General features: G+C 45.0%; 1 protein-coding gene across 1 annotated transcript in view; it reads left to right on the top strand.

Moving 5' to 3' along the window:
- Positions 1-26558, top strand: part of LOC147427012 (erythroid differentiation factor-like protein) — a 40396-nt gene extending 13838 nt beyond the window's left edge. Inside the window, exon 10 of the mRNA XM_086499341.1 lies at positions 25626-26558. Within this exon, the coding sequence (XP_086355467.1) occupies positions 25626-25985 (360 nt within the window). The 3' untranslated portion in view covers positions 25986-26558. The remainder of the gene's footprint in view (positions 1-25625) is intronic.
- The last annotated feature ends 581 nt before the right edge of the window (positions 26559-27139 follow it).

The raw sequence follows: 27139 nt of genomic DNA, 5'->3' as shown, positions 1-27139 counted from the left end.
TGACATCTTCCTTGAAAGTGCAACTTATGGTAGAGTAGGGTATCTTGAAATGCTTGCCATGGAAACCCTAGCAGATTATAACTTGAAATTTCTCGACATCTCTCAGTAGATGTGATGTCTCTTCACGAGCAGATACCTTGGAGTTCCAGTGTGACTCCTATGACTTGGGACTATCATCACTGCCAGAGGAACATTGTCTATCCAAGTGCTGATGGACCATGCTGTGCTCGGCTACGACCTTATGGAATAAACCTAACCCTAATTTTTGGTGTAGGTTTCAGAATGGAAAGTCAGTCGACTTTTCGAGCTTGATCGATGTCGAGATTGCTTTTTAAGTTTGAAATCTGTTTGAGAACTTGTTTGGTGATCCTGTTTGAAATTTGTTTGAAATGGATGGTATGTGTTTTGAACCTGTTTTGGTGCTGATTTGAAATGTTTGACTCTGGTTTTAATACTGGTTTCATTGATTGGTGATTTTACTCCCGGGTGGAGAAGTGTGAAATACTGTTTTGGTATTGTTTGAACCTCGGAACGACGCAGGCCGATGCCTTGGGAGCGTTTCGTTGTATGTTTGAAAACCTCGGAACGACGCAGGCCGACGCTGGGGAGCATACTGTTGTATGCTTGAACCTCCAAGCGACGCAGACTGCGGTCTGGGGAGCGTTTGGTTGTACAGTCCTCTGAGCTCATGGCCCGGACCTTTTAAGGTTATTTGCGAGGGGAGTGACGAGGTAGTCGTTTAGTAGCTTCATACCGTAGACCGTTTGTCTCGGGAGAGTGCTCAACGGCGCTGTTTGTTGTGTCTTGTAACATGCATATGTAAGCATTTGTGTTGCATTGTGATGTATCAACTATTGAATATTCCTAATTGGATGAGATTGCCTCGGTATGTAATTTTAGTGCAAGACACCCGTGGAAGATCAATACGGTCTGGGTGTGATGGCTAATTTTACTACGCCAGAATATCAAGAGTTCTGATCTGGACGAAAGGAGAAGCTAACTCCTTAATCAAAAGAGCTGAAAGGAGAAGCTAACTCCTTCATCAAAAGAGCACAAAGGAGAAGCTAACTCCTTAACAAAAAGAGCAAACTGAATGTCCCTTGGAATTTTTTTTTGAGCTAACTTGAGTTTTGCAAATATGCTGTAATCGCGGACGATTACTCTCTTTCAAGAAGGGGAGATGTAACAAACTGCTGACGTGTCGACTTACTGAAGAACGGAGCTACCGGCCGAGGGGAGCAGCAACAGATTTCTGAAAATTTCGCTGGTTGTTGACGTGGCAGAACTGTACGGATTTCCGCTTTTCACGTTGATAATGCTGACGTGGCAAAACTATACGGATTTCCGCTTTTTACACTGGCAGTGGTGATGTGGCAGGACTGTACGGATTTCCGTGATTTACGTTGGTAGCTTTTTGGCATTGCTTTTGGACGAGAAGCTTTTGAGTTTTGAAGGCTTTTCACTGTAACTGCTTTTCAGGCCAAGGGCCTTTAAATATGAGGTTAGGGCTCATTCTCTGGCATGCTTCCTGGAGAAGGTGCAAAATCTGGAGTACCGGCTTGTATTGAGTTGATGCAATATAAAGAAATACCGAAAGGGGCGCCAAGGTTTGGGGCCAATACTCTCTGGGGTGGAATTCCGCCACTCCGTGTCGCGTGTCGTCTCTCTCTCTTTCAGTTCAGTTGTTATTGAAGTGCTAAAAGTCTATTCAGTCTGTTCTTTTCTATCGGCACGTGGTGCTCGTCTTGTGACAACACATGCGTTGCCTTATGTAGGTCATCGGGTATTCTCCCTACGACCTTAGCCTTGGAAAGATATTTCTTTTGGCGACGCCTTAAAGTAGACATCGATTAGTATGTTAGGGAATGTTTGGTTTGTTAAAAAGTCAAGTATGATCGGCATAAGACGCTTGGGTTATTCCAACCTTTGCCTGAGCCTGATCAACCTTGGGAGAGTATTGCCATAGATTTTATTATGGACCTCCCAAAGACTCAAATTAGAAATGATGCGATCTAGACCATTGTGGACAGTTTTAGCAAGCAAGCTCACTTTATTCCAATCAAGAAAAACAATCAAAGCGGATCATATGGCTAGGGTTTTTCTAGCACAGATCTTCAAGCATCATAGGATGCCCAAGTCTATTGTGAATGATCGAGATCCTCGCATGTCATAAATTTTTTGTCGTGTCTTGTTTGATAACCTTGGCACGAAGTTGAATTTTTTTTCTGCATACCATCCCCAAACAGATGGGCAGAGTGAGATCACCAATTCCACAGTATTGGATATGTTGGAATTCTATGTGTCGAACAGATAGTTTGATTGGGAGAAGTATTTGCCCCTTGTCGAGTATGCGTATAAAAATACCGTACATTCGTTTATGGGGAAGGCACCCTTTGAGATTTTTTATAGTAAGCCTTTGCTTCCACCAATCCTTTTAACTAAGGATACGATATTTTGTAGCGGATGAATTTGTTTGGGATATGGACATTGCCTATGGGCAAGTTAAGAGAGCAATATTACGCTCTCAAGAAGAACATAAGAAAGCTACGGACAAGCACAAAAGATGTTTAGACTTAACAATGGGTCAATTGGTCTTTGGCTGACATTTAGCATCGTGAAGGAGTTGTTCCGTAAGTTTGGTGGGAGAGACAGGGAAGTGGGTATTCCTTATGCGTCACTTGATGGGTGACGGGAGCATCGAATAGGGAATCAAATACCCTAGCGACAACAGATTTCAGCCATAGCCTCATGTATTAGCCAGCGTTTTCAGATTCAGCCCCAGATCAGCAGATCAGCCAACGTTTTCAGATTCAGCCCCAGATCAGCAGATCAGCCAGCGTTTTCAGATTTCATCCTTCATCATCATCATCGTCAGCACCCTCGACATTGGCCATAGTAGATCAGCCCATAGCTTCGTCAGTTTGCAGATCCAGAGTCAGCTACATTGGCGTTCAGCCCTCAGCCTCTCAGATCCAAGCATCAGTAGAGCAAGATCCCTTTAGCATTGCAGCATCTAGGACCATTGTATTAGCATTTGTGCAATCTAAAGCAAACACCTTTCTAGCGATAGAGAGGGGGAGGGGGGTTTGGGACCCCATTCGGTGTTAGTCTTCTTTCTCTCTATCACTCACAATATCATTCTCTCTTCTCTCTCTAGTCTATTGTACATCTCTCTCATGAAGTAGAAGGAACACTGTATCATCACTCAAAAAAAGGACCTAAAGAATTTTTGTGTCCTTGCCCCGGACTAATACGTGCTGCCTACAGATATCAGTTACTCCCACCCTTAGTCCATCGTGCATCAAACGCGCTCTCGTCTCCATCGCTAGTGTTAGGGGCCATTAAGCCATAAAGAACTACAATTTTTTTTGTTTTTGCTTGTTTGAGATTGCACGTAACCCAAGATCACTTGGACGTGTCAATCTCTCTAATTTGTGTTTTTGAAGAGTGGCAGGTAACCCAAAAAAGAAAGGCTTGTCCAGTCTCCTCTCGTTCCTCTATTCCACTCTTCGAGAGGCGGACCTTGCATGTAGTAGGCCAATCGACGTGAGGCGTGTAAAAGCAACCTTGGTGTGAGTGCAAGGCTGCCAAGGGGTGCACCTACAAGGAAAAGTAAGAGAAAAGCCTTCTTAAGCCTTCCTCTATTCCACTCATCGAGAGCGAACCTTGCACATTGCAGTTGGCCAATCGACGTGAGGTGGGAAGAAGCAACCTTGGTGTGAGCGCAAGGCCGCAAAGGGGTGCACCCGCGGGAAGGAGTTGAGCTTGGGTAAGAGAAAAGCCTCCTTCAACTAGACTGCAAGCAGTACCAAGGATCCAATACCCCAAGAACCCCAATCCCCAAGTACCCCAATACTCAGTGCATGGTCATCACCAGAAACAGAATGAATACTTTGCGCGAAGGTGATGATATTGAAGTTGGAGAAGAAGTCCCTACATCGGGAGGACCGTTCCCGGCTCCTTTATCCCCATCTTCGCCGAGGATTGCACCAAACTCTATAGAGGCCTCGATGAAGTCCATGATGGAGATGATTCTACAGCAGGAGGCTCAGTGGGCTGGAGTTGAAAGGGCCACCTGTTAAGAGTTCAGGTATCTCTCTTGATTCGTATAATCGGTCCCAGTTTCTCCCAGGGACAAGTGTTAGGGAGTGAGGACTGTTTTGTGGCTGTGCGCGGCCAGTGAGAGGTAGGTTTCTCATGTTGGGATATGTCTAGCCATGTTTAGCCTTGGGTTTTGTCTTGGTTCCATGGCCATTATGCTGCTGCAAGTAGAGCTGCAAGCAGGGGGTATTTTTCTCAGCCTTGCCATTATTTTTCTCATTTCCCATGGGCCATATGGCCTCTGGTGCTTTCTTTCTCCCTATTTCCCATTTCACGAGGTCGTGGGGGCTGGTGGCGGCCTGGACATATGTGGGTACATAGGTGTGGGAAGGGCACAGGAGGTGGTGTGTGCACAAAGTCCCTGTGGTGCAGGGTGCCCCCATTGTCCAGTCCTAGGAGGTGTATGGAGGGTAGAGGGGGCATCATCCCTAGCGTTTTTGCTGTCTGCTCCCATCCCTAGCTTTTTTCTTTTCACTATGAGCAGGGCGGCACCGCTAGGCAGATGATGGGCAGCAGGGGCATTCCCCTTGTCACAAGGTGGGCACCACGTGCCAATAGAAAAGAACAAACTGAACAGACTTTTAGCACTTCAATAACAACTGAACTGAAAGAGGGAGACGACACGCTACACGGAGTGGCGGAATTCCACCCCAGAGAGTATTGGCCCCAAACCTTGGCACCCGTTTCGGTATTTCTTTATATGCATCATCAAAGTACAAGCCGGTACTCCAGACTCTGCACCTTCTCCAGGAAGCATGCCAGAGAATGAGCCCTAGCCTCATATTTAAAGGCCCTTGGCCTGAAAAGCAGTTATAGTAAAAAGCCTTTAAAACTCAAAAGCTTCTGGTTCAAAAGCAAAGCCAAAAAGCTGCCAGCGCAATTTACGGAAATCCGTACAGCCTGCCACGTCATCATGTCAGCGCAATTTTCGGAATTTGTCTGCTGCCTTAGGGTTAGGGTTAGGGTTTCTGGCAGAAATTAGGGTTTGCAGGTTTTAGGGTTAGAATTTTCAGAATTAGGGTTTGCAGCAATTAGGGTTTCTGGCAGAAATTAGGGTTTGCAGGTTTTAGGGTTAGGGTTTCCAGAATTAGGGTTTCAGCAATTAGGGTTTCTGGCAGAAATTAGGGTTTGCAGGTTTTAGGGTTAGGGTTTTCAGAATTAGGGTTTCAGCAGTTAGGGTTTTTGGCAGAAATTAGGGTTAGGGTTTCTGCTCTCGGGCAACCACGTCATCACTTCTTCTGTTACTTGTTCTTCTTAGGGTTTAGGCCCCTCAGCCGACATCTGCAAGTTGGCTCCCTTCTTCAGGGCTTTGACACGTCAACAATTTGTTACATCTCCCCTTCTTGAAAGAGAGTAATCGTCCGCGATTACAGCATATCTGCAAAACAACTCAAGTTAGCTCAAAAATTTCCGAGGGTCATTCCGAGGGACAATCAATTTTCTCTTTTTATTAAGGAGTTAGCTTCTCCTTTCTGCTCTTTTGATCAAGGAGTTAGCTGCTCCTATCGGCTGTTTTGATCAAGGAGTTAGCTTCTCCTTTCGTCCATATCGGAACTCTTGATAATCTGGCGTAGTAAAATTAGCCATCACACCCAGACCGTACTGATCTTCCATGGGTGTCTTGATGCACTAAAATTACATACCCAGGCAATCTCATCCAATTAGGAATATTCAGTGGTTGGCACATCACAATGTAACACAAATGCTCACATATGCATGCTACAAGACATAGAACATTAAGCCGCCGATGAACACTCCTCCCGCATAACCTAACAAGGTCCGGGCCGGGAGATATTCAACGAGTCCCTCATCACTCCTCCCGCATAACCTAAAAAGGTCCAGGCCGGGAGATATAGAGGCCTTTTACAACCAAATGCCCCCCCAGACCGCAGCCTGCGTCGTTTGGAGGTGCTGAGAGTAACCACTGCTCAGACTTCTTAATACTCCCCCCGTAAATAACCATGCAGGTCTGGGCCATGAGTAACAACAACAATACTCCACCCGTAAATAACCATGCAGGTCCGGGCCATGAGTAACAACAACAATACTTTTACAAGCATACAACCAAACGCTCCCCAGGCATCGGCCTGCGTCGTTCGGAGGTTTTCAAACATACAACGAAACGCTCCCAAGGCATCAGCCTGCGTCGTTCCGAGGTTCAAACAATACCAAAACAGTATTTCTCACTTCTCCACCCGGGAGTAAAATCACCAATCATTGAAACCAGTATCAAACCAGAGTCAAACAATTCAAATCGGCACCAAAACAGGTTCAAAACAGATACCATCCATTTCAAACAAATTCCAAACAGGATCACCAAACAAGCTCAAACAGAACTCAAACTTAAAAAGCAATCTCGACATCAGTCGAGCTCGAAAAGTCGATTGAGTTTCCATCTTGAAACCTACACCAAAAATTAGGGTTAGGTTTCTTCCATAAGGTCGTAGCCGAGCACAGCATGGTCCATCGGCTCTTGGACAAACAATGTTTCTTTAGCGGCGATGGTAGTACCAAGAGATAGCAATCACACCGAACCTCCAAGGTCATCTGATCGTGAAGAGACATCTACTAGGAGATGTCGAGAAACTTCAAGTTATAATCTGCTAGGGTTTCCATGGCAAGCATTTCAGGATACCCCACTCTGCCAGAAGTTGCACTCCGAAGGAAGATGTCAGAAACCATATAACTTCGGGCAAAAGTTTTCTTGAAAGCTTGCCAAGTCCTTGGAATATGTTGCTTGGTAGCTATCAACATCTGCATGGCCCTGACTCTGAGAAAAACAGTGACTCGAAACAAATCTTAGATCCTTCTTTTGCAAGTGATCTTAATGGCTTATGCCCTGTAAGACATGAGCGGTTTGCTCTGTTTGCTCTTTCGCAGGACCGGTATGCTTTCAGAAAAGCACACGCCTGATGCTCTGATACCACTGTCACAAGGCGGGCACCACGTGCCAATAGAAAAGAACAGACTGAACAGACTTTTAGCACTTCAATAACAACTGAACTGAAAGAGGGAGACGACACGCTACACGGAGTGGCGGAATTCCACCCCAGAGAGTATTGGCCCCAAACCTTGGCACCCGTTTCGGTATTTCTTTATATTGCATCATCAAAGTACAAGCCGGTACTCCAGACTCTGCACCTTCTCTAGGAAGCATGCCAGAGAATGAGCCCTAGCCTCATATTTAAAGGCCCTTGGCCTGAAAAGCAGTTATAGTAAAAAGCCTTTAAAACTCAAAAGCTTCTGGTTCAAAAGCAAAGCCAAAAAGCTGCCAGCGCAATTTACGGAAATCCGTACAGCCTGCCACGTCATCATGTCAGCGCAATTTTCGGAATTTGTCTGCTGCCTTAGGGTTAGGGTTAGGGTTTCTGGCAGAAATTAGGGTTTGCAGGTTTTAGGGTTAGAATTTTCAGAATTAGGGTTTGCAGCAATTAGGGTTTCTGGCAGAAATTAGGGTTTGCAGGTTTTAGGGTTAGGGTTTCCAGAATTAGGGTTTCTGGCAGAAATTAGGGTTTGCAGGTTTTAGGGTTAGGGTTTTCAGAATTAGGGTTTCAGTAGTTAGGGTTTTTGGCAGAAATTAGGGTTAGGGTTTCTGCTCTCGGGCAACCACGTCATCACTTCTTCTGTTACTTGTTCTTCTTAGGGTTTAGGCCCCTCGGCCGACATCTGCAAGTTGGCTCCCTTCTTTAGGGCTTTGACACGTCAACAATTTGTTACACCCCTAGCGTTTTTCTTCAGAGCATTCATACGGAGACAATGTGATCACCAGGCTGCAGAGCACCACAACATAGGTGCATGCACGGGAGAGGAGGTTCCATGCTCTCTACTCGAGACATGTTTCCCTCTTTCTCCAAATCTGTTCTCTTGCTAGGAGGAGATACCGCTAGAACGTCTTTTTCTCAGGAGGGTAGGGCAGCCCATGTTGAGACCGTGTCAATGGTCCAAGACCACTGAATTGGCTATCTCCGACTGTCCATTTGTCTGTGGATGAAATGATGACGAGAATTTAAGCCTTGTGTCTATATTCTCCCATATTGCCCTCCAGAACAAACTCGTGAAACGGGGATCTCTATGTTGGCCTTAACTGTTTTCTTTACCGGAATAAAGTGGATCTGTTTATTGAATTGGTCGATGACTGTCGAAATGGCATCATGTCCACTCCGAGTCTTGTGAAGATAAAAAATGAATTCCATTGCTATACTTTCCCAAGGTCGGCTAGGAATGGGTAAAGGTTGTAGGAGACCTGGTGCCTTGTGCCGATCAAACTTGACCTTTTGACACACCAAACAACTACGAACAAAGTCGTCCACATCCTTTTTGAGCTTTGGCTAATAAAAATATCTCTCTGCACCTTTCAAGTTGGTGTCAATGCCATGATGCCCAACAGAAGGTGGACTATGGCACTTTGTCAGCACCTTGTTCCTCAACCTTGAGTAACACACAACCGTTAGAGTTCAGACATCTCTCTGGATTCGTCACGGCCATTGTGAGGTTGTTTTCTCATGTCAGGTTGTGTTTCGCCATGTTTAGCCTTGGGTTTTGGCTTGGTTCCATGGCCATTAGGTCATTCTTGCCTTCCCACGACCCTAGGGGCTTGTAGGTACCTTGCACTATTTATTTCCCATTTTCTGGGATTTTCATGGGTCATGAGGGCTTGGCTGGGTCAGCAACTTCGGGCTCACCCTATATATGAGGGCCGCGGGGGGGGGGGGGGGGGGGGGGGGGGGGGAGGAGGGAGCGCCCTTAGGGGGCAGGTCTGGACTTGGCTGGCAGTCATAGCGTTTTTGTCCAGCTTATCAGCGTTTTTCAGATCAGCCCCAGCGTTTTTTATGGGCAGCACTTGCAATGTCAGGGGACCCTCTCTATGGTGTAGTACCTCCTCAGGGCAGCCTTTCACTGGCCGTGTGATCATGCAGTGGCAGCGTTTCTCATTTGAGATCTAGGTCCAGGTCTAGATCTAGCCCAGAGGAGGTGCACTAGATCTATGCTCTCAAAGCATGTTGGAGGTGATACCCATGTGGAGACCGTGTCAGTGGTCTCATGTGCAGGAGCAGTTGGCAATGTCAGTAGTAGTCGCAGTTGTGTGTACCTCGGGTCAATCCAGTTGGCATGTCAGTTCTATGCCGGACCACCCTTGGTCACTTGTATGAGCAGCTTGCTATTAGCATCGAGATTCTCTCTCTCTCTCTCTCTCTCTCTCTCTCTCTCTCTCTCTCTCTCTCTCTCTCTCTCTCTCTCTCTCTCTCTCTCTCAGATCAGCCCCAGCGTTTTTTATGGGCAGCACTTGCAATGTCAGGGGACCCTCTCTATGGTGTAGTACCTCCTCAGGGCAGCCTTTCACTGGCCGTGTGATCATGCAGTGGCAGCGTTTCTCATTTGAGATCTAGGTCCAGGTCTAGATCTAGCCCGGAGGAGGTGCACTAGATCTATGCTCTCAAAGCATGTTGGAGGTGATACCCATGTGGAGACCGTGTCAGTGGTCTCATGTGCAGGAGCAGTTGGCAATGTCAGTAGTAGTCGCAGTTGTGTGTACCTCAGGTCAATCCAGTTGGCATGTCAGTTCTATGCCGGACCACCCTTGGTCACTTGTATGAGCAGCTTGCTATTAGCATCGAGAGCCTCTCTCTCTCTCTCTCTCTCTCTCTCTCTCTCTCTCTCTCTCAGATGTCCTATCTCTTTCTGTCCTCACAGGCACACTACAATTGCGCCACGTGGACAAGGTTCTTCTACAGTCTAGCGCCAATCTTAGCTTAGGACCTAGCCTGGCACCCTTGTGAGCCTCTAGGAGGACGTGCATGTCTAGGCCGGTCATAGTTGCATACCCTCACTAGCACAGTTAAGTCACTTAAGCATATAGGCATATGAACAGTCACTTAAGTTAATAATCAATAAGTGACTTTGACATGAAATTTATTAAGAGTAGGTAGGGCAAATGGCTAAAAGACTTATAAAAGAAGCCCTTTGGGTGCTAGAGAAGGCAGAAGAGGGCACCCTCTTCTCAGCAGTACCCAACAACTATCAACGTTTTCAGCCCATAACCTGAGTCTCGTAGTAGATTTCAGCCTTCAACCCATTAGCAGTTCTCAGCCCATGTCCCCAGTGATAGCAAATCAGCCCACAGCTTCGTCGTCGTCATCGTCGCAGTACCAAGCATCTCCAGCAGTACCCATTAGTACCTCAACAACACCGCAATACAAGTACCCCTCATCGTCGTCGTCGCAGTACCCTAGCATCTAGCATCCCTTGCGTTTTGGCTTGGATCCTGCCTAGTCTAGCGTAGGGATCATCAAGACCTCTGTGTCCTTAGCACCCAAGTACCTGTAGTACCAAGCACCAGCAGTACCCAAGTACCCCGTAGTACCAAGTACTTGGCTCCTGCCTAGTCTAGCGTAGGGATCATCAAGACCTCCGCGGCCTTAGCACCCAAGTACCCGTAGTACCAAGCACCAGCAGTACCCTAGCATCTAGCATCCCTTGCGTTTTGGCTTGGCTCTTGCCTATTCTAGCGTAGGGATCATCAAGACCTTCGTGTCCTTAGCACCCAAGTACCCGTAGTACCAAGCACCAACAGTACCCAAGTACCCCGTAGTACCAAGTACCAAGTACCAGCAGTACCAAAGTAGCCCGCAGTACCAAGTATCAAGTACCAGTAGTACCCAGTCCTTAGCTTCGTAAGTACCCAACATCAGTAGCATCAAGTACCCATTAGCATCTCAGCATATCATCATTTAGCATCAGTGTATCAGCATTTGTGCAAGAAATAAAGCAAGCACTTGCTCTGGCAACAGAGCAAGGGGGCCCTTGAGGGTGCGCCGTGTCGTCTCTCTTTTCTCTCTCTTTGCCTCACTCTCTCTTTCACTCAGTTCAGCTCTCTTCTTTCAAGTGAAGTAAAGTAACCTTGTGTTTGTGTGCGGGGTACTAGATCCGAGCTACATCCTTAAACCCTTCCGCTACACCTGACACTTTCTACCTCAGTAGTCTCTCTTCTCTAGAGGCGTGCCTTGTTCATGTGTTTGGCATTGCAGGTGTTTTAGATCGGAGTTGAGATCACGAGCCAGTTCCTGTCTTCATTGCATCTTCCGCCGCCGCCTTTGACACCACCCTCTGCAGAGGAAAGGGATAGGGTGGAGTTGATGCTTCAATAGGAGGCTCAACGGGCGGTAGTCGAAAGGGAAATTTTTTCTTTAGAGAGGGACGCGAAGCTCTTAGGATAGCTGAAAAGTGGGTGGCTATGGAGCTAGAGTGTGAGGCCTTGAGACCAAATCATGCAAGAATTGGTCTGTGAGTTCCTCTCTTCCAAGAGCGATCCTCCCAAAGAGGGCAGCAAGTCATCACGTAGACCGGGTAGAGACGACGACTTCAACAATCCAGTCAGTGAAAAGTTGACTTTCAGTAGGTATTATAGTAAGATGGATGCATATGTGATTTATTCTTGGTTGCATCAATTTAACTCTTACCAAGAAAAGCAATAACAAAAAAGTTTTGACTGCTGCCGATAAATAATTTGACTTCTGCCATGTATTTATCGGGTGATGCCATTATTAGGTATCAAGCGTGGCAAGAGGTGCAAATGGCCGCGTCTCTTGAGCATGCTACGGATGGTGAGTCATTGTCTTAAAGTTGGGTCGATTTCCGAGTCAAGCTCAAAGATCATTTTATGCCACTGCAATACCTTGATCGGTTGAAAGAGGATTGGAGAGCTCTCAAGCAAAATAGGACTCCCGCCATGTCTTTTTTTAACCCTATTTTGCATATTGGTGTTCAATTGCTTAAGACGACGGACGAGGATCGCAAGGAGGCTTTCCTCTTTGGTTTGGACAAGTACATCAAATACGATGTCCAAGTTTTCAGCCCTACCGACTACAATGATGCCATTAGGATCACTCTTGCGCAAGAAATGAAGCACAATAAAGGTAAGGTGAAGGAGAACAAGTCAAGTACCCCATAGAACGCTCGGAACCAACAGAATGGTAAGAACCACAGTAATTATTCTTTCCAATCTTCCACTACACCTAGAGCACTAACGATCACATAAAAAAAGATTGTCCTAAGAATGAAACTGTAACAGACTTGGACACTCCAAGTCAAGAATCTACCACGACAGCACCATATTACCACTTCAAAATAGTTCACAGTTCACAATTGATTCAACACTGGCCCGACGGAGTTCCGTGCCTAGAGATATTGGCCCCAAAGATTGGCGCCCCTTTCGGTATTTCTTTTTATATTAATCTGCAACTCAAAGTACAAGCGAGCCTTCGGGTCTCACTCTCAGACTCTGCGTCCAGATGCTCTGCAGAGTGGGAGCCCAAAAGGCCAATTTAAAGAATTTACAAGGGATGCTAAAAACAGAGCCCCAAAAGCTTAAAAGCTTTGTAAAAATAAAGCAGGAGAGGCTTCGCTCTCTCTGGCTCTCTTTCTCATGAGAGAATAAAGCAAAGCAATAAAAAGCTCTCTCTCTCTCTCTCTCTCTCTCTCTCTCTCTCTCTCTCTCTCTCTCTCCCCCATTGTGTAGCCAAAAGCAATGCCCAAAAGATGCCGTTAACTATCCACACAAAAGTTGCCGGAAAATCCACCGTGATTTGCGGGCGTCCGTACAACTGCCACGTGTCTCCGCCATTTCCGGGCTACCATTCAGGCAGCCGCATCAGCATTCGAATTGGGCAGCTAGTTAGGGTTAGGGTTTTGCCACGTCATCACTTTGTGACTTACCCCCCTCTTGAAAGCATTGTAATCGCCCTCGATTACGCCTGCAAAACAAACAGAGGCCATAAACTGTCTTAGTAGACACTGACTGTTAGCACCTACGTACTAGGAACACACATCTAGCACATGTACCAATCGACAGTCACATCACACGACATCGTAGGACATCACTCGACATCATAGGACATCACATGACATTCAACATTTATTCGGATCTTAGACCATGATTTATCGGCAACATGGCTAGCAATCGCATCTAGATCCAGTTGGGACCTCATCGATGCTCGATTGACTAACCCCTATTGCAACCATGTCTATTCGAGATCAATTAGACCAAAATGCTGCAGTCATTTCGTCTATCAGTTCCTACACTTAAAAAAGTCAAGAACAAGTCAGTTTCATATTTTTCGGAATTCCATTTCATAAAGTCATCCAACAGAATATTGTCAGCTCTCAGTACCCCTGAAGCTCAAAGAGATATCAATGACTCTAGTCTTCAAAAATCGAGGTATCTGTTGACAAAGGAGCGGAGTAACTCCCCTCTTGTGCATCCCACTGCACCAGAAATCCGGCCAAGCTGAATTTTGGGTTCCATTTGGAATAGACTATGCTAAACCAAAAGCTTCAAGGTAAAGATTCACATTCCGATGAATATACGCTAGGTCTTCCTCCTCCATTCGCTTCGCATCCAATGCGAAGTAGGTCTTGAATTTAACCAAGAACCGTCAGTTTGCTTTACCTTCTTTCTTTCTGTGCCAATGTCTGTTCTGGAACGAGTATCTGCTCGTTTTCGTCCATTTCGGGTTGTTCATCATCAGGCACATCGCCTTCAAAAGGCTTCAAGAGATGCACATGAAAAACATTGTGAATCCTCCAAGTATTCTGGCAGCTTCAGTCCAAAGGAGATATCATTCATCTTTTCGGAAGACCTGGAAAGATCCACACTATGTCATGCTAAGGTTACAAAGAAGCCGCTCCTTTCCCCTTTGTTTTCTTTCTCGGTCGTGCCTTCCCATAATGTAAGAGCACCCAATTCTTCTCCTTCAATTTCAAATCGCCACAATGGCGATCTGCTACCTTTTTCTATCTTTCTTGAAATTTGTGTAAAGCCTTCCGGACCAAGTCCCTCGTGAACTGGTCGGCTTCAAAGAAAAATCTTATCTTTCGTGCTAAGGAAGGGTAAAACCTTCGTAGCAAATTCAAAAATCTCAAATGGCATCTTCCCCATCAAAGAGTTAACGTGTTTCTGTAGGCATATTCCACCAAACCTTTCTCAAGTAGTCTTTTGATCCAACCAAGAAGACTTCAAGAAAGCCAATACCTCGGAAGTAGCAATCTCTGATTGCCCGTCAGTTTGCGGGTGGAACGAGAACTGCAACCGCATGCCTATGTTCTCCCAAATAACCATCCAAAACAAACTCATGAACTTGGGGTCCTATCGGAGACAATCGTCTCAAGCATGCCATGTAATCTGAAGACCTGGGCAATAAACAATCGTGCCGACGCTGTGTTCTCGGGAGATGAAATCCATTGTAATACTTTCCCAGGGGCGGGTGGGTACGGGTAAAAAGGCTATAACAATCCCTGTGCTTGATGCCTGTCAAACTTGACCTTCGGGCATACCAAGCAACTGCGCACAAATTCGTTTACATCCTTCTTGAGTCTCAGCCAAAAGACGTATCTCTCTACTGAAACCGGTCCGTAGGGCGGTAGGCGTTGGCTTTCACCCAAAATTCTTTACTTTAGACACACACACAGAGCACTTTGCAAAGGGAACCTGCGACGGGAATTAACACTTAAGCACACACACGGCTCGGAAGCTAGAATGCTCCGAGCAGACGCCGATAACCTGTAGGCCCCAAAATTGGCGCCCCTTTCGGTATTTCTTTATTCTTTGAGAGGGTAAATTACAAAGTAAGGTCCTGGGAATCCTTTACCTGTATCCCGCTAGATACTATCTAATTTGGCCAAATGTTGGTAGCATAACAGCCCCAAAACTTCCGCGAAATCAATTCCCCTGCTGGATCTCACTTGCACTAGCGTAAACCCTCTGATTCCTGCCAAAAAATAGTAAATTCAGGTCACTGTATTTACTGGTTTTTGCCCTGTTTCCAGTCCTAAATAGTCCCCGAACTGTTCTCTACCAGTGGGGCACGATTCCCAAAGGTTCTGGCGTCCGTATGGCTGAAAAACAGTCAATTTTCTGCGCATACGCAGCGCTGAATATGCACCTGTATGGTGAGGTTATGACCCTCACAAGTGCCTGCTTTGGAGTAGTAGTTATCTACCCCTGTTCTTGCTCAAGGAGGCTCTTGCCTCAACACAAAAGCATGAAACCACACAGCTGTACATCAGTCAAATGAAGAGCCCTCTTGTAGGGCATCACATAACTGCACGTAGGGGAGAGAGAGAGTAGTGTGTAGTGTGCAGGGCATCACTCCTAGCACCACACTGTACCTGAGAGGGAAAGAAAGCACTCCATAGCTGTTAACCTGTGACAGGTTCTCAATGAAGTATCCCCCCAGCATAAATCGAGTGCCCCCCTCTTTTGCCCTTGATCTGTAATGCATCTGTGAGCAAATAGATGCAACAAGGGATAGATTTCTATGGTTGCCAAAACTTGCGTATCGCTGAAAATGCAGAAAAACAGCCCTGTAAACACGCATCTGATGCCTTCCAATGCTGAAAATGAGCTCCTTGGTCCTAGATAAAGTCATGGGAAGCTCAAAAATGGAGAGAAATGGCTGAAAATCATAGTTAACAGCCTCCAAAACTGCTCCAAAAAGTCAGTTACGAGTTTTGTTGTCCCAAACTTGATAAATTGGCCAAAAAGTGCCACTTGGCACTCATGCATGCAATTTCCCGAATTGGGCTTCCCGCTTAAAAATCTCTCAACTGGTGCATCAATTGCTTTGCAGCAGAGTAATAAAATGTTCCCCTGGTCATACCGAAGGTAATGACGTGAACACATTTCACGGCCCGAAATAGCAGTTCCCTAAATTTTAGGAGATGCTTCCGTTGGGCTCCCACTGGTCTTCGGACCATCTATCCTCATTGGGACCGCATCCAAAAGTGCAATGTGGCCCAACTGTCGGATACTTTCTGTTGGTAGTCCCACCTTGACTTTATGCCTTTATTGAGTTCACTTCCTAGTGTCCATCAACTTGCTAAGTGCGACGGGGGGACCTACATGATCTTGAACTGAGCCTAGACATCCTTTTACTTTACGAGTTCCAGTGCCGACCAACTTCTCGTCTGCGGATGAAACTACCGTTCACATTGGCCATACAGTGTCTGACCATTTGCAACTTCCAAAAGAGGGTCTCAAAAATTAAACAAAAATCATTGGAAAGAAACCAACAACTAAGGTTAGCAGTTGCCACGTCCTCGTGACACTCTACCCCTTTCAAGGTGGTAGCAATGCCGCGGTGACCGGTAAAAGGCGCACAGTGGCATTCGTTTAGAACCTTTTCCCTCAACGGCTGTGTAACGCACAACATGGTTTTCTTTATCAAGTAGCCATCCCGAATGGAATAATCCGCTACTATCTCCCCTTTCTGTATTCAACTGAATACATTTGCAAAATCTGTTATATGGCGTACTGACCTACCATATCCTCGAAGTTCCTATGATGTATCGCGGAGATAGCCAGAACCAACGGCTTTCAGGACAAAGTATTTGCCACCAATTTCTTTTGTCCTTGCACATGGACAATCCCGAAGTAAACCGTGACAAGAAGTTTTGCCCACCACATCTGCTTTTTTTCCGATAGCTGCTTCCGTGACAAGAAGTAGCGTAAACTTTGATGGTCTGTAAAGACACTAAAATCCGGTCCGAGTAGGTAGTGCCGCCACTGAGTAAGAGCATGGATAACCGCCAAAAGCTCTTTCTCATAAATCTGTGCTGTCATTTCCGGCCTTGAGAGCGATCGTCTCTCGTAAGCAATGACATGGCCTTCTTGCATTAAAACCGCACCCAGACTACGACCACAAGCATCACAATATACCTCAAAAGACTTCTGCAAGTCCGACAAAGTCAAAACTGGTCCCGTAGTCAATTTCTCTTTCAAAGTCTGAAAGGCAGTCACCTCTGTGGGTCCCCACGACTCTTTTCTGTGTCAAGATATGCAAAGGGGAAGCAACCTCTGCAAACTTTCAAATGAACCGCCTGTAGTACGAAGACAATCCCAAGACGCTTCTAACTTCATGGACATTTTTCAAATCGGGCCAATCACGGATAGTCTCTATCTTGGCCGGATCCATTTGCACTCCTGCTGCTGACACTATGTGTCCCAAAAAGTGTATCTCGGGTAGGAAAAATTCACTTTTCTTTGCATTAATCACTAACTTGTGATCTCGTAATGCCTGAAAGACCTGAAGCGAATGATCTCTATGTTCTGCCTCATTCTTGGAGAAAACAATGATATCGTCAAAGAAAGTGCCAACAAATAGCCTGTACTCTCGAAAAATCCTATCCATCATCCAGTTAAATATTGCAGGAGCATTGGTTAAGCCAAAAGGCATCACCAAAAACTCAAATAACCCAAAAGTCGTCCGAAAAGCTGTCTTGTAGACGTCTCCCGGCGCGATTCTGATATGATGATATCCACTCTTCAAATCAATCCTGCTAAAGCACGAGGATCCCTGTAATCTGTCGAGTATATCATCGATCCTAGGGATCGGAAATCTGTTCTTGATGGTGATTTTGTTGAGAGCTCTATAATCGATGCACATTCTCCAAGATCCGTCTTTCTTCAAAACCAACAACACTGGAGAGCAATACGGTGAAGTACTAGGCTAGACAAGACCCTTTTCCAAGAGGTCTTTCACTTGGTTCATAATCTCTTCATTCTGTGCTCGGCTCACATGGTAAGGTGGCCGGTTCTTGGCGTTCTTTTGTTCAGGTCAAAACATATTCGACCTTTATCCATCGTTCAGTTCTCTCCTAAAAAGAATGAGTAAAGAAACTAAAGTTCATCAAGTACAATCTCTGAGCCCTTCATTTGTCAAAGTCGCTTTCTCGGCCCGGTAGTCAACCACGGCGTAGTTCTTGTGGTACCAAGGGATTTCGAGTAGAACGTCACTTGCGTGCCCTGAACACCCCTGTCATTGCCAAAGCTCGGTGTAATGGCGACACCCCATCCGGGTGCCACTCGATGTGGCCTCAGCGTGTCGGGCTTAATTCCAAATCGAGCCACCAATTCCAAGTGAAAAGAAGTTGGCCTTGGCTCCTTTAAAAGAGCTTCCGGATCCTTCACTTTGCCTCAAGAGCGGCAAAGTTTGTACTTTCATTCATTTGATTCGGTTCAGGCCCCACGCAATGTGGTACTAGTTCTACTTTTTATCTGCCTTTTCTGCCACACCTCTCAGCTGCTTTAGAACTTTCTGGCCTTTCTTCATCTTGTTCATTCGGTGCCTTGTTAGGGCACTTCGTGGAGATATGTCCAGGTTCCCCGCATCCAAAGCACTTCCCCCCCTCCCTGATGAAGCGAGCTCTCTCTTGAGGAGTAAGCTTGGGTCGTGCATCTTTCTTTTTTGAGTTGCTCTTTCTCTTTCTACTTTCATTTGGTGAAGTCTGTTCAGCTCTTTATGTCATGATCTCATCGGTGGGGTAGGTCAAACTGCCAGATTGAATGGCAAAACCCTGCTTCGCATGACTCATCAACTCCTGAATAGAAGCCGACTTCTGTTTCAAGCAGTGATCTCGGATCTTTGTAGGTAGACCCAAGGTAAACCGCTCAATCTGTTCCTTGAACGAGATCTTCTTAAATGAAGAGGCGGGTTGAAAAGAGCTCCAGAATCTCTCGCAATAAGTGTCCATTGTATCTTTCTTGGTCATCCGAAGATGGTTCCAAGCAGTTCGGATATCCCATTCATACTCTCGAGTCAACCAAGAAGAAATAAAAAGCCTCTTGAATTTCAGCCATTTAATTGGCGCAGTCTTGTTTAATAGAAACGTGGACCCCCAAGTTCGAGCATTACCCTTAAAGTAAGAGGCAGCTCTCCGAATCTTAGAGTGCTCTGAGTAACGCCCTCCGCGAAAGCGATGTCAAACTGTGTACAAAAGACAAGGCCTTCGAAGCATCTCTATAACCAGAAAACGTGTCAAATTTAATTGACTGTCCACCTTCCTTAAACTCTCGGACTTTCTTGCTTTTGTCTTCCAGAAAGTCATACTGGTTGGCTTTGTAAAAATTCTTCTTTTTTGCATAAAAGTTGTTGTCGTCAGAGTCTGAACTGTCTGGAGACGAGTCCTCTGTAGAACTGTCACTCACTGGGCGAGATTTAGAAGATTTAGACTTCTTTGCCTTTTTTCTTGCCCTTCCCAAAGCGTTGTTTCTTGCTTTGCTTTTGGCCTTTGCGGTCTTCTTCGCTCGAGTCAGATGAGCTAGAAGAACTGTCAGAAGAAGAAGAAGAAGAAGAATTGGGTACTTCTTCAAATCGAACACGCTTCTTCTGTTTCTTTGCCTTTTCAAATGTTGACTGACGACCCAAGTAACCCGGGAAGTTTGTGCCTTTCTTCTGCTTTTTGCCGTGCTTTTTAGCTTTGTTTTGCGCGTCAAAAAGCTGAGCAATCCGTGCATCAACCACCTCTTCTAATTCCTTCTCTGAATATTTCTTGTGAACATAAGGTTTCTTGAGAGCTGGTTTTGGGGGTGGTGTTGTGGTTTTCTGCCACTGCGCATGCACTTCCTGAAAAGAAGTCTCGCTCATATATTTTGCAAATTTTGGGTCCTTCGCAAAATTGAGCATCATCTTTGTTGCATCGCCGATTAATTGACGACACTCCATCTTTCGACGCTCCACTTGAGTAGGCCGAGGCGGGCCATACTCCTTGCCAGAATCTTCGTTGTGATCCCTTGCTGCATCTCTGGATGCAGAGGGAGTCGATTAATCCTTGCGTGAAGCCATAGGTGCCACAGAAAAAAAAAAATTGGGATCGGATTTCCCATAGAAGAGAAATCGGTCGTGCTCTGATACCACTGTAACAGACTTGGACACTCCAAGTCAAGAATCTACCACGACAACACCAAATAACCACTTCAAAACAGTTCACAGTTCACAATTGATTCAACACTGGCCCGGCGGAGTTCCGTGCTTAGAGATATTGGCCCCAAAGACTGGCGCCCCTTTTGGTATTTCTTTTTATATTAATCTGCAACTCAAAGTACAAGCGAGCGTTCGGGTCTCACTCTCAGACTCTGCGTCCAGATGCTCTGCAGAGTGGGAGCCCAAAAGGCCAATTTAAAGAATTTACAAGGGATGCTACAAGCCAGAGCCCCAAAAGCTTAAAAGCTTTGTAAAAATAAAGCAAGAGAGGCTTCCCTCTCTCTGGCTCTCTTTCTCATGAGAGAATAAAGCAAAGCAATAAAAATCTCTCTCTCTCTCTCTCTCTCTCTCTCTCTCTCTCTCTCTCTCTAGGAGGATGAGGATGGATCCTCACCATTTCTTCCATCTTTGTTTCTCACACTGTTACATCCAGTTTACCGGGTACCTATTGTATCAGCTGCTACACCCACGTAGTTTTAGATTGTAGTAGTAGTAGTAGTATTTTGTTCCACTTCTAGTTCTTTTGTACCCAGACATGGTATTAGATTCACTATTTTGTAACTGATTGGTCTCATAGGTCATTTTGGCCTTTTGAAGACGTTAATATAACATTTCATTTCATTTCATTTCTCTCTCTCTCTCTCTCTCTCTCTCTCTCTAGGATTAGAAGCATTCTAGCCAGACACCTAGAATGCTCCTAAGAAGTTTATTTAATACTTTGTATTTAGTTTTTCACATTTATTTTCACACTTTCACACTTAGTACTTTAGTACTAAGGTACCCAAACAGTGTAACAGATTCACCACTTTTGTATCAGTTTGGTCTCATAGGTCATTCTGGCCTTTTGAAGACGTTAATATAACATTTCATTTCATTTCTCTCTCTCTCTCTCTCTCTCTCTCTCTCTCTCTCTCTCTCTCAGGGAAGGTTTTGGGCCTCTATCTAGGGTCATGAGTTACGAGGATCAAAGATGTCTTGGGCTTTATCTACTTGAGTTACACAAGCATAGAGGAACCTTACTGAGGAGAGGTGAAGAGAGACATCCCCAGAGACAGATCACAGATTTTTACACTAGATACTGTACACCCAGAAGAACAGAGAGAGGAGCAACCAGCGACAGTGGAGAGGTCTACCTGCACTACTGGCATTCTCATAGACCGAGCATTGGAGCTAGGGAGATCTAGACGACCCCGAGGGAGGAGAGGAGCTACACAATTTCGAAGGAGGCTACGGCAAAGGATTCAAGCCATACTCTTTCGTCGTCCAGAGTGCAGATGAAGATGGATCTCTACTCCCCTCCCATATTGTCTTCACATTGTACTGCTTAGTTTAGGATCCCGCAGTATTTATATTTTGTTATCCTAGTTTAATTTATTTTGTTAATCTAACTTTGTATCGGATACACCGCATTGTAACTTTCTGGTCTCATAGGTCACTTTGGCCTTTTGAAGACGTTAATATAACATTTCATTTCATTTCTCTCTCTACAGAGGTATCAGGATCAGAGATGCCTTGGCTTATATCTATTTGAGCTACACCGACATAGAGATAGTCTGTTGAGGAGACATGGAGTACGACAGTCACAGAGACAGATCACAAACTTCTTTGGATCGAGGGAGCCAAGAGACCAACCACCAGCACAGGGTTGTACCCACATTCATACCAGAGGCACCCTCATTGACAGGGCGACTGCGCTCGAAAGATCGAGACGACCACGACCGAGACACAGGAGCACACTCCATCGACGGAGACTCCAGCAGAGGATCAGAGGCATTCTAGCACGACACTCAGAGTGTCATTGAGGGCCTACTCTACATTTTCACATTTCACATTTCACACTTCATTTTCAGTTTTCATTTTTTACATTCAGTACTTTTTGTACTTGTACTTCAGACATTGTATTAGATTCACCACTTTGTATCTGATGGTCTCATAGGTCATTTTGGCCTTTTGAAGACGTTAATATATCATTTCATTTCATTTCTCTCTCTCTCTCTCTCTCTCTCTCTCTCTCTCTCTCTCTCTCTCTCTCTCTCTCTCTCTCTCTCCCCCCCATTGTGTAGCCAAAAGCAATGCCCAAAAGCTGCCGTTAATTATCCACGCAAAAGTTGCCGGAAAATCTGCCGCCATTTGCGGGCGTCCGTACAGCTGCCACGTGTCTCCGCCATTTTTGGGCTACCATTCAGCGAGCTGCGTCAGCATTCGGATTGGGCAGCCAGTTAGGGTTAGGGTTTTGCCACGTCATCACTTTGTGATAGAAGCCACTATACCCATAGAATCCACATCTTCTTAGTGTCATAAATGAGCCAAGTTGTGCATCCCAAGTTTCTATTGATCGTGATGAGTCTCACATTAAGTATTATGGTTATGTGAATGGTGAGCGCATAGTGGTCTTGTTTGATTCTGGCAGTATGCATGATGTGATTAATGATTTTTTTGTAGTTTAGAAGCTATTCTATTAGATCCCATTGTGGTTTTTGGATTTTCTCTTGGCACGTGCTCTTTAATCACGCACGAATGTCCTAATGTAGTGTAGCAGTTTTAGTTTAGCAGGCACGTTTTGTCGCAAGTTTGTTATTTCTCCTCTCTCTGGATGTGATATGATTTTTGGCATCAAGTGGTTTCGCGAGATTGATCCACAAGTTAGTTGGAAAGAGAATATGCTCACTATTTCTCGTGAATGTGCATCTTTTGTAGTCATTCGCCGTCATAAGAGCATCCCTTATGTGTCACTAATCTGCCACTCTCATGTTTTACAAGGGGATAAAACACGTAGTCCAGTAGCATCTCCCAATACACAGTCAAATAGTTCAGAAAAAAATCAGTCATTGCATGATAAGGAACCTCTCTCTGTCATCCATTCTCACAAGCATGAGAAGCATTTTTTGTATGGTGGAGATTTTAGTGTTAGTAGCGATCTTCAAGCCCTCAAGTGGCTCCAGCCCATGCCTAGTCTATTTGGAGCGACCATCAAGCTAGATGGTCTGAGTCTGTCAAGTTGCTAATAAAGCTAACCCAATTGCAAATATGTTCAGTTGCGAAGGACAAATCTTGGCTCTCGAGTCCGTAGCCACTCAAGAAGTATCTCTTGATAGCATGAACAATTAGTATGCAGATTTCGCATCTCTCATTTGTGACAGTCTCTTATATTTTCGTCACCGCCTTTACGTGTACTTCTCATAGGAAGGCCATAGTGCACGATGCATATGATTCACTCACGAGTGAGCACAGAAACATGAATATCACTTTATAAAAGGTAGAAAGATTGCATTCAAGGAATACACAATGTTTAACCACGAAACCGGCCCGTAGGGCGGTAGACTTTAGCTTTCACCCGAATCTTTACTTGAACTTTACGACACAGAAATTTCATGAATAAACTTGTGACTGGAATTAACACTTCAAACAAAGCACGGCTTGGCAGCTAGAGTGCTTCCAAGCAGACAACGACACCCTGTAGGCCCCAAAGACTGGTGCCCCTTTTGGTATTTCTTTATTCTTATTAAACTTGGGAGAAAACCTGCAAGTTCCTACGAGTTGTCCCGCTTTTTGCTGGGCTGAAAATGGCCTACTGTAGCCCGATTTCGGCAGCATAACCACAGTAGGAGGCTTCACAGACAAAATCCCCGTGGAAAAGGTGACTTTCCCGGCGCATTTGAGCACTTTCCCAAACCTGGCGAGAATCTGCAGCACGCCGAATTCTCTGTTTTCTGCCCCGAAAATGCACCAGAACATATGTACAGTGATCCCCTAGCTTCCCTGAAGCTCCAGGGGTTATTAGGGATCAATTAGGATCAAAACCTTAAACCTGCAAAAATACACAGCAGGCTGTAATTTACTGTTTTGGGCTCCGTTTCACGTGCCAATCGCATCGTAGCAAGCCCTCGAGCTCCCACACTTGTAGGGCTACTTACCCTTTGAATCAGACGAGATTTCTCGCGTGAAAGCTCTCCGAGTTCACTTGTACCTGCGGGGGATTAGCAATAAGCTAATCCAGTACTTGTGCAAGAGGCTCTTGCCTCGGCAATCGCACACAAACCCACGGAACTGTACGTACAAATGACAAGCTCTCAAGCGGGGCATCACGTTTTTGTATTCAAAGGGGTAGAGAGATACACGAGAGGGGAATCATCGTGCTACATAAGACAAGGGAGAAGGTAAGCTTTCCATTAAAGCTGTGATCACCTGCACCCACTACTCACTTTTTTTGTAAATCTGTTTTGATTCATTTACAAGTGGGAAACCTCAAAGCGAGGAAAACTCACCAAAAAGATCAAAAGGGACGAACACAGAAACGTTCTGTGATGAGAAAGTGCTATAAGCAAACGTAGAAGAGTTGCAAGACTTTCAGGGATATGTCCCCAATCTCAAAGGCAAAATGTAACGATTGCCTCAGCAAAATCTTGAACGAGGGAAAAGGATACGCCTCATGCCAATGAAACATGCGAAAATTGAGTTGGCGCCACAAAGAACAAAGCGACCAAAATCTGACCCATGTGAGAAGATTGCAAATCATTGAAGGGAGTACGGAAGAATGCCAAAAACCCAGAATCGTTTGTGGAAAACTGCCGAGGGAAATGAAAGGTGCATACAAGCAGAGATGCGGTCAATGAAAGCCCTGGTGAAGCTACAACCCAAAGCAGATGGCTGACAAACTCATCACCAGCGGAGCAGCTGACACAACGAGAGGAGCTGATGCGACGCATCGCCAGGAGAGTGCCAACCGGAAGAACTCCCAGCAAACAGCGTCAAAGAAACGGACACTCCTTAAGAGGCAAGTGGGACTTCCAGATTGCAGTAAGAGCGATTCTTTGTCCAGGGCTTTGTGGATCATGATGATAATAGATGTTGCGGTGGAACAACATGCTGGACTAATGAGCTCTCTACATCACTTAGGGGCCAAAAGAGCTCCTGGTAGATCTATGCAGTTGCTACATTGCCACAGGGTTCCATACCATTTGGATCACAGATTGTTTCAGTGCATTTGTTTCTGTACAGCTTTCTTGAGCTTTCCCTTATGGTTTCTGAATCTACATTGAAAGTGGCTGGGGTTTCCTGTGACCTGTCTTTGGGTGCTCTTAAGTAATACAAAGGGTCTCAAAATTTCCTTAAAAAAAGAGAGCAAAAATTGTTAAATTCCTGAACAAAGGATGGCACAAGACTGGATACAACAGATGAAAGCTAGAGCTTGAAGAGGTGAAAGGCTCCATTGTGCTCCAGCTGGCAAGGGGGGTTCTGTTCCCTGGGGATGAGATCGAATGACCATGTGGGGTTCCTGTAAACAGTAAATAGGAAATAGTAAATAGTAAATAGTGAGTGAGCTCCACTTGGTAGGGCAGGTGCCAAAAAGGTCCACGACACCACGCAAGATAACCCATGACAGTTAATGGGAATCCTTTGAAAAGTGGCCAGAAATGACAAGGTGTCAGTGGCCAATCAGGCTTCCGACCTAGCCAAGGTGGTAGGTCATTTGGCTCATGTGCATGATGAGAAACCAGCAAGTGTATAGTTGGCCGACTCACAGACACCAAGGGATATGCATGCTAAAAGTAGAGAGGGGAAGTCCGGAGTGGAAGCATCTCGAAGGTGATCTATGGCAGGTGTAAGGCTCATATGTAGGCATAGAAATTGTGAGCTAATCAAGAGTGTCTATGTGGCCAATGGGTTCCTCTTGCTGTGGTCTTTTCTTAGTTTATAAATCACTCAGTTGTCTTTCCTTGTTATGAATGTTTCAGATTTGATTGTTCATGGATTTTCTTTTTTGTACAGCTCCTTGAAGTCGCACTGTCCCATCTACTGGAAGCTAGGCATATCCAGGTTTCTCAAAGCATGGGTTCAAGTGAATCTGGCCAACAGTATCCAAAGCCTTCCGAGGCAATTTATTTCAAATTTGTCCAGAGGTTCCAGAACCTTCTCAAGACGATGTTGGCTACAATTCACAACTCTCAAAACACTTCCTTACAAAGTAGCTCAAAAGTTCAAACAAAGAATCCAAAGAGCATGGAAAACAATCAGAAGAGTGAGGTACATAGGCTAGATGCAGCGAAATTAAAAGAGATGTATAGATTAGCACTCAAGTCAGATGAAATGCTGGACTTAAGACAGATGAATGACATCTTGCTGTCTTAGATTAATCAGAAACGGGTCTTGTTTGTATGTCCACATATTCAATATAAATTCACTTACAGGGCAAAAATGCAACTGGATTAATTATTGCATCGATGCCTACTTTAATGGCGGTCATCAACTCCGGAACTTATATTCTTGCATCCTATATATTGTATATTACACAGCAGTACAAAGTGAGTTGGGGCGTGATTCCCAGTGGCATTTCAGCTTGCAAGTACTCCTTTTGAGTAAGAGGCAAAATCTATGCATATTTATGTGTTAAGGACATAACAAGTTTGATTATTCCGTCTTCTGCACAAATTTGAACGTTACTCTGATTGGGGGCAACATGCCGCATAATCTTTTTTCGGATTTTGTGTTTGCTCACAATTTGGTTGAATGGAGAAATTCCTCAAAAGGACAAATCTCTTTTCAATTCAGTTTTTGGTCAGAGTACTCTTAACCCCTTGTGCCTCATGACTTCAAGCCACACTATTTATGTGACGTGTGAGAGTGAACTCCAATCAAGTTGTATAGTTGTAATGATCTTCAGATGTATCTCTCATATGGAGGATAATTGGTAATTCTTGGTAAGTCATCCTCAAGGTTGTAATTGCAGGGTCCATATTATACTCTTGCGATGGTTTCAACATGCAACTCTTGTTGTTTGAAAGAGATTAAAAGAGACATCAAGATGTTTGAAATAGTATTCCTTGAGGCTGAAGGCAATTTGATAAATGTTTTACATAATTTTTACACGGTGTGCGAACGGACAATATCACACATTAGTTATGCTATTCACACATTAGTTGGCAACAGCATAAGTGATGAACATGTGAGCACATGGATTTAGGTTGAGAGGAACTTGATAGGTGCATAAAAGGCTGTAGTGAGTAGATAATTGAGTAGTAAAGGCCCATGTTTAGTTTCACTTGAATGTTGGTTCCAACCTTGTGGAATGCTAATACTAGCCATGTTGAGCAAGTTTGTTGATTCAAATTTTGATTTTTTGAAAGTGGATTCAACCTTGCAAAATGCAAAGATGCATGCACACATTGAAGAAAACGTTGTTGCTCGTGCAAGGAAAGTTATCCATAATCAATTGACTTAATGTAAGCCGTCACTAGAGTTGCATATTATATATGACCATCAAAAAATTGATGCATTTTTGTAGG

The sequence above is a fragment of the Adiantum capillus-veneris genome, chromosome 24, assembly GCF_014529385.1.
Source record: "Adiantum capillus-veneris isolate H3 chromosome 24, ASM1452938v2, whole genome shotgun sequence".
Classification (NCBI taxonomy): Eukaryota; Viridiplantae; Streptophyta; class Polypodiopsida; order Polypodiales; family Pteridaceae; genus Adiantum; species Adiantum capillus-veneris.
This window is presented reverse-complemented; position numbering and strand designations above follow the sequence as displayed.